The 8,245-nt window shown below is 41.6% G+C and overlaps 1 protein-coding gene across 1 annotated transcript; it reads left to right on the top strand.

Moving 5' to 3' along the window:
• Window positions 1-341: 341 nt before the first annotated feature.
• On the top strand, window positions 342-1,859 carry LOC306769797 (ras-related protein Rab-25-like; the record flags this gene model as incomplete). The annotated part of the gene is made up of 5 exons (XM_079258515.1): window positions 342-378; window positions 901-1,096; window positions 1,238-1,431; window positions 1,560-1,640; window positions 1,732-1,859. The coding sequence occupies 5 exons, from the start codon at window positions 342-344 to the stop codon at window positions 1,857-1,859; spliced, it is 636 nt and encodes a 211-aa protein (XP_079114641.1).
• Window positions 1,860-8,245: the final 6,386 nt, after the last annotated feature.

The raw sequence follows: 8,245 nt of genomic DNA, 5'->3' as shown, positions 1-8,245 counted from the left end.
GGCCTTGTCATACAAATGATCACACAATCCAAGAGTGAAAAAAGCGTGGCAGAGGGTGGAGCCTCCACCTGCGAGTTGCTCTACCTGTTCCACCTGTTCTCCTTCCCCCGGCGCTCCTTTGGGTGTCAGCTGATGAGCGACTGGGAATCCTGTTACTTCCCCGTCTGCTCTCATTCAGGAGCTGCTTTATCCAGAGAAAAAGAAGGAAGTCTGTTGTTCTTTTCTTATGTTTGCCGTTCTGGTGGAGTGAGGCTGTTTTATCTTCTTTTAAACTTCTTCACATTTCAAAACTGGCTTCAGGAAACTAAGAGGAGTGGAAACCCACTGCCACCGAAAGCAGCATGGGGACTAATGATTCCTACAATTTTGTTTTTAAAGGTGAGTCATGTGTATCAGTTCTGGTTGTAAAAGGTAGACAAAGTCTGGTGTGCTTAATGCTACGTATTTTGTACGTGCTGAAGCTGTCAGGTCCAACTCGTAGCTGCTCGCAGCACATTTTCAAGGAAGAGAAGGGAGCAGGAAAAGAAGGAAGTGAGTGCTTCCTGCCCAGTTAGCTGTAAAAAGCTTAACCTTTGACCTGTTAGAGAAACATAAACGTTTAAATTTCCTGCTTCACCGAGGGTGATGTGTGTGTGTGTGTGTCTGTATTTTTGTTATTAAAATAAAACAGCACTGATTTTCCATTCATTCCTTTTAGAAAGCAGCTACTGGGTAGATCTGTTTGTGTGATGTCATGATGTCTGGTGTGTTGTGAGGGTGACAGAAAGTCTGCACGTGTTCGATCGCATGAAAGATAGCTGATTGGTTTAGTATCAGTCAGTTTACAGTGATATATTTGAACTGTTTGTCCTAAAATGTAATGCAGCCTGATTAAAATGTAAGATATATGTGTGTGTTTAGTGGTGTTGATAGGGGAGTCTGGTGTTGGAAAGAGCAACCTTCTGTCCCGCTTCACCAAGAATGAATTCAATCATGACAGTCGTACCACCATCGGTGTCGAGTTCAGCACACGGACTGTACAGCTGGACAACTTCACCATTAAAGCTCAAATCTGGGACACGGCGGGGCTGGAGCGATACAGGGCCATCACCTCAGCGTGGGTACACACACACACACACTCACACACACTTGTAGCACTGGTTCCAGTACATGTAATGAGCAGTCTGATTGCAGTCTGAGTCATGACAGCTCAAAGTTGAAATACATGATCCAACCTGTGTGCATTCGGTGGGTTCAGGTACTACAGAGGAGCCGTCGGAGCCCTGTTGGTGTATGACATTAGCAAGCACCTGACCTATGAGAGTGCCGAGCGGTGGCTGAAAGAGCTGTATGACCACGCAGACCCTCACATTGTGGTGATGCTGGTGGGAAACAAGCGCGACCTGGAGAACCTCAGGACCGTACCAGCAGAGGAGGCCAAAGACTTTGCAGGTTGATTCACGAATGACTGGTGTAAAATGTGATCTCTGTAATCATTTTCATGATGATTTCTAAATGCTCACTATGCTCCTTGCTTATGATCTTTGCATTGCTTCTTTTTAAACTCTGCACCAATCCAGACAAGAAGGGACTCATGTTCATGGAGACATCAGCGCTGGACTCCACAAACGTTGAGGCAGCTTTCAATGAAGTTCTGACAGGTACAACATGGCAAAACACGCTCCTTCACTCTGAAATGTGTTTAGGCAGCGTATCAGGTGTTGACACGACATGCGTGTTTGTTCTCCCCAGCCATCCATAGGAAGGTGGCTAGCAGAGAGGTGACCCGTGGCTCTATTAGTGCTGTGACCCTGTCCAGCCCCATCGGACCATCCAGTGAGGCTCAGGGGGAGAGTAAAGGCTGCTGCAAGAGCTCCTAACAGACTGTCCGCAGCCTCGTAAAGATTTCCCGTGACTGCGTTGAGTCAACATGTTGCTTGACTGTCGATCAAGGATTTAGCCACAAGTTGAGCCTAAAGACCAAGGAGGAGAGGTTTATGTTCAAATGATTGGAAATATAAAACCTGTACAGTTTATAGCTCGCAAACTACATGTTGCAAATATTTGGCAAATCTTCATTTTCAGATACTATAACTTATGGTGGTTTTTGGGAAATTCCTCATCTTTTTCTTTATGCTTTTAGCGATGCTTTGATAAGTTTTATTGTCTTACCAAAGATACTGCCTAGGTTTTGGTCTGGAATAATAAATTCATTCATTCATTCATTTTCCGAACCGCTTATTCCAATTCAGGGTCGCGGGGAAGCTGGAGCCTATCCCAGCCGGCTTTGTGCGACAGGCAGGGTACACCTTGGACAGCTCGCCAGTCCATCGCAGGGCCACACACAAAGAGACAAACAACCACACTCATGCTCACACTCACTCCTAGGGGCAATTTAGAGTGACCAATTAACCTAACATGCATGTCTTTGGATGGTGGGAGGAAGCTGGAGTACCCAGAGAGAACCCACACATACACAGGGAGAACATGCAAACTCCACACAGAAAGGCCACTGACCAAACCAGCCAAGGATTGAACCAGCAACCTTCTTGCTGTGAGGCCACAGTGCTAACCACTGCGCCACCGTGCAGCCCTGGGGAATAATAAATTATTTAAATTATTTTGTTTACCTTTAATTATTGCAACCTGCATGACACAGGAAACTAAAACAGCGGTAAGTAGGAAAGAGTGTTATTTATTTATCAAAGATATGAGTAATTAAACCCTTCCAAACACCCCAGTTCGGTCATTTTAAGCACTTCAGGTCCAGGGAAGCTTGTTAATGTCCAGACTCCTCTCATCAATAAACAAAGTCAAAGTACTTCCATTTAACTCCTTCTTCCTGAAACATTTGTGTTTTGTTTTCTTTCTTTTGTCCAGTTTATACCATATGATTAAGATTGAACACAGCACTGATCTCATGTAGTTTTCAGACATTTTTCTCCCAACACTCGTGAATGTCATCTGGTTTTGAGAATGAAACCTTAATCAACCAGTCTCTCCTTTCCTACACAGCCTTTTTTTCTTTCTCCAGAGGAGCTTGCAGCATGTTACTATTTCCCTTTGATACAGGACTGCCCATCAAATGTGCACATTGTTTTGATGAGACAGTTTCGTTTAAAGAAATAAAATTACACTTAGAAGATGTTGGAACTGCTTATAGTTGATAAATCCAAGCATGTGCTGAAGATGTTGACTCTTATCAGGCTGTAGGTGGCAGTGCTGAAGCTATAAGTTGTGTTTAAAGCCTGACAATGCAGTGCTGAAATGCATTTACTCCAAGTCTGCTTCACCTATTAAATCCAGCATGTTTTATCCTTCGAATCCCTTACTGGGCTTTCCATTAATGGTCGTGATATTTAGCTCATATGCAGGGTTGTTGTCATAGCAGCAAAGTTCGACACCTTGTTGGAAATGCTTACACTTTTCCCCAACAAAAAGTAAATTCATTGATGGACAGGATGCTTTGATGCCAGTGTGTGTGTGTGTGCGCAGGGGATCTTGATGCTGAATGTGATTGGACAGGCTCATGTGGCACAGTTGAGAGAACATATATCTACAACAGTGCCCACTAATGACATTCTAGACAGATAGAGCTCTATCTCTGGCAAACAGATGTGCATGGGGAGCCTTTGCAGTGGTTTCACTGCTTGTGCATGTGTGTGTGTGTGTGTGAGAATACAGACTCCCCCCAAGCAAGATTTTTCTGCCGGAGATGATTTTGCCACAGTGAAATGACCACAATTGCTTTTATTAAGTCTCTCTTATGAAAATATGATAGGGAGGCTCTGCAGCAGGCAGTAAATGTTTAATTATATCTTGTGAATGAAGATATTTTTATGGGCTGGTAGAGACATCTGGAGTAATAATCCATACAGGCTCAGCAGGCTTGGGTTGAAATTCTGGTCATGAAATCTTTAAATTGCGTTTGGTCGTCCTGAGTCTAGATGTAAGTCTTGTGTTTGAAATAAAAAAAAGAATTACAAGCTCTCTGCTCTTTAAGTCAGAACAAGAACACTGAGCAATGAAGCAATGTTTTCTCATCACTTCAGGTTCTTGCAAATTCCTCCTGTCTCCTCTCGGTGTGTTTCTGACCTCGCCCCGGAGGCAAGTCTCTCACTGTGGTTGGAAAAAATTGGATTTAACACATACATGTGATGGCTATTACTACCATGCTACCAGACATGTGTGGCTTGTAAAACGAGCATCTTAAACTGGGACTCAGATGTTAAAGCGCTGACACCTCTGACCCTAACATGGATCTGTTTATCTACTGTTTATGATTTCTCCGCCTCCAGTACTTTGTTTCTGTGAGGAGTCCTGTCTTCTAAGAATTTACAGCTGCAGTACCACATCTGTATGGGTTTTATTATGATCTTTGTGTTTCATGTGACCTTTAAACCCACAGAAGAAGGGATCTTCTAAAGTAAAATCATGAAATCCATCATCTCTGTTGCTTCTTGGTTTCTAACTCTTCTCTTTACCTCCTGAAATGGCTTTGCAAAGCACTTGTTCCGTTGTTTATTTCTACTTCCTGCATTTGTTTGTGTTTATATCTGATTGCAGGAGATGTAAACCCTAGTCAGCACAAACATTCACATGCACATGCCATCTTAAAACAAGAGGAAGAAATAACCATACTCACTTATACTCTGTTTCTCGTAAATAAAACAGTCCATTTTCTGTTGAATGTAATTTTCCAGTGTATATAACCAAGGACGGAGCACTTCCACATATTTAAAGTAAAAGGGTTATTGAAATAGCAACATGTTTTTTGTGCAGCTGTGGTTCAGGGTTTCAAGCAGATCATGGAAAAATCAAAGGATTTCAAGTTTAAATCCTTGACTCCATCGTGCTGTTTAGTACCACTAAACACTAAGTTAGCCCTGATGGTCAGACCTCCCTCACTACAACGCATCAGCTTGTGTGAACAAATGCAGTTCCCTTAGTTCCCTCTGAAAAACGATTTTCTAAGCAGTGAAGGCGAAAAGGAATAACTTAAAATGTTCCACAGCTGACAGTTTTCCGATTTTCTTTATTTGCTCTATAGTTTAGGATTAGTGCAGGATTTTTTCCAGAAACACTCAGTTTGGTCAAAACTGAAGATAAATCTAAACCAGGAGAAACAAAAATGAAACAAGGAAGCCCTGGACTGATGAAGCATCACCTTTTAAAGGAGCAGTTGCTAAATAAATGAACTAGGAGGAGTGTATTGTTAAATAGAAACGATATGTCTGAGGAAACATGGCTTAAACAGTAAGAGTGAGCAACATATCCTCTAAATAGTTTTCAAAATCTTCCTCTGTCTAAACCCTAAACATGCCCTAAAGAGATTTATATTGACAGAGACTGATCAGGTTTTTCTCGTAGCAATGTGATAAAAACTAAATAAAGTAAAGGCAGAGAATAAATTTGCTAAATTACTGGAGGATTCCACTAATGGGCATAGCTGAAGACTCATACCAGAATGATTTATTAGCACCTATTATTCCTCAGATAACTGCAGATAGCCCATTAGCACACAGTGTCTTATCTTTGAAACTTTCCATCACTTAAAGTCTTTTGCTGTCATTGACCCTGTTACCTTGCATCTGGTCAAGATGGTCCCTACAATGCTCCTATTGGTTGCTTGCATATTGCAGCTAGTGAACATTATTTCTAGGGACATGAACAAACGGCACTTAATACAGATGTGAAATACGTCTATTAGCCACGATAAGCTGAAAATATACCTTCTGTTAACGTTGCATATGTGTGGTTATCATGACTGCCTTGTTTAATTTACATTTTTTGAAGAGTTGTTTGTGAAATTAATGTTGCACGTTCAAAAGTAGCAAAATATGAGCAACCAGCCGAAGCTATGCAGGGACCAGTTTGACCAGATGTTCTGCAATAACGCGACACATTATGCTTGTTTTAGGGGTTTTATATAATATGATGGTTTTTTTTTTTTTAAAATGTCAAACTTAATAAAATAAAACCCCTCTACATTCACAATTTTGTAAATTCGCGTCAATTTGCGCCACCTAGTGGAGGCCTCTGGTAACTCGCAAAGCATACAAGCATGTGAACAATTATCCCTACAATAGGGTCAGTGAGCTATGTGAAAGTCATGTTAAAATAGTAAAATCTTAGCCATACACATGCATATGCGTATTTAAAAGCAAAATATTCTCAACCTAAGGTGATAAAACTCCAGTGTGAAGACTGTGGCTACAACACACAGACAATCTATGTACCAAATCACCCAGACAGCTGCATACAAAGGTGAATAAAGGTGTTGGGTGTGTGTAACAGTGTGCAACAGTCCCTTATTTCCTCATCATCCTGCATCTGTCAGTACATGTCAGCAAATAACACAGATTTGAAATTTCCACGCCAGCTCACAACACCACATAAATAGAATCAAAGTCAATGCACACTGATTACCATGGTGATGTTGTTATGGAGACCAATCAAAGGAGAGGTGAACCGATGGGTGGCTGAGTGTTCAGACTATCTATGCCCCAAAAATGCGTAGTGGAAATAGAGCTGAAAGTGAGCCGAGATGGAGATTTCAGACAAAATGTTAAGTGTGTTTATCGCTGCTGCTTGAAGCTGTTTAGTCTCAGCTCAGCTTGTTATGACATTAAAATGTACTAAAAATCAGTTTCCCAAACAATTTTTTTTAAAAATTTTTTTTAATTGTTTTTTTTTTGCCTGTCACCTTGTGTTTAGCTGAATCACCCCCTCACACACGCACACACATGCAAACTCAAGGTAATTAAGTCATTTGAAAGCATCTAATGGAGTCGGCTGTGCTTGGCGTCTACACTCTGGGTCCTGCCGGGGTCACATTTCTCTGTTCTGGCCTCCTATCAAACAGGTTGCCAGCAACCAACAGATCTGAGCGCTTCAGGGTCAGCTCACTTAGCATAATATTACATATCCCTGTTGCCATGACAGCCTTGCTGGTTGTCTGTGAGTCTGTGGTGCAGGTGTAAAGATGATACACCCAACCATTATACGAATGCTGTCGACTGAAGCCAAACACTAAGAACAATGAGGAAGATTGTTGTTAACAGCTGATCCCTCTTCTCGCTGAATTTACATTTGTGTGTATGTGTGGACATCTGGTGCATTAAAAGCCAGCCTCAGTCCAAAACTGGCAACTTTTCCACTGACCTCATTATCGTAACATCTATTCTTCAAAGCCACAACTTCTGACTTTTGCCAGGTTTCATGTTGCTATTTCATCGTGTTACTAGCTCTGTCGTGTTTCACACCTCAGTGGCACCACAAATTTACAAATTACAAGTTATAATTTTTGCAGCAGCGTTTTAGACGTTGTGTCCAATAAGAACCCCTGAATTAAGTAATGAAGGGGCAAAATATGAACGCTCCAAAATATGTGAATGAGACTAAAGTTGCAGGTGAAACTCCTCGGCTTCGCCTTTCAAAGGAGCGAGGAAGAGCGGTAAAAACCACACAGCCTCCACACAGTGCTCTGCTCTTTCTCAGAGGAACACAAAACACTTGGCAATTCACTAAGTGACAAAAGGGGCGTGAAATTGAGTTTATGAGTAGATATTTCCATCTCCGTATTTTTCTCCCCCCCCAGCTTTTGTTCCATGTGGATCATGAATGGAGGTGCAGTCCAAAAGAAATGGCACAGTCAGTAGATATTAAGTTATCCCATTTAGTTACAGAGGAATGCCTCATAATGTCTTATCATCTGAACCATTAGTGTTATTTTACTGAATTAACCTAAATGAGGCAGAGTTGCATACAAATGCAGTGTGTATACGTGTGTGTGTGTGTGTGTGTGTGTGTGTGTGTTTGGAGTGCAGCAGCTGCTGAGCTTGAAAGTCTTGTTGAGATGTGTCTCCCTGGAGTTTTGGATTGTGGGAAAACACATGTTGTTGTGCACAAAGTAGAAATATGTTTGCGTTTCAGAACAGGAAAGTTGAAACAAGGCCATGGTGCCAAAAGATATAGTTCATGTGAACTGTTGGAGTGAGTGTGTACTTGTCAGACACACAGCGAGACTGTGAAACAGACAGCAACTCTACGATCTTTTAAAAGCCAAGTGCATGAATGCACATTTGTAAAACCTGCAGCCTGGATGTTTTTTTTTTTTGTTTTTTTGTTTTAGCTGGATTGAGCTGTTACTGTATGTGTCCTGTGTACTTTCCTCTTCATGCAGGAAAAACTTCAGGCTGCATCTAAAAATACCGTGGACCCAAGAGGAAAAGAAGTGAGGATGGGAAAAGCATTTAAAGAAGCA

Source organism: Telmatherina bonti (genome assembly GCF_933228915.1).
Source record: "Telmatherina bonti genome assembly, chromosome: 19".
In the NCBI taxonomy this organism is placed as follows: domain Eukaryota; kingdom Metazoa; phylum Chordata; class Actinopteri; order Atheriniformes; family Telmatherinidae; genus Telmatherina; species Telmatherina bonti.
The sequence above is the reverse complement of the archived record's forward strand: the minus strand, read 5'-3'. Positions and strand labels throughout refer to the sequence as shown.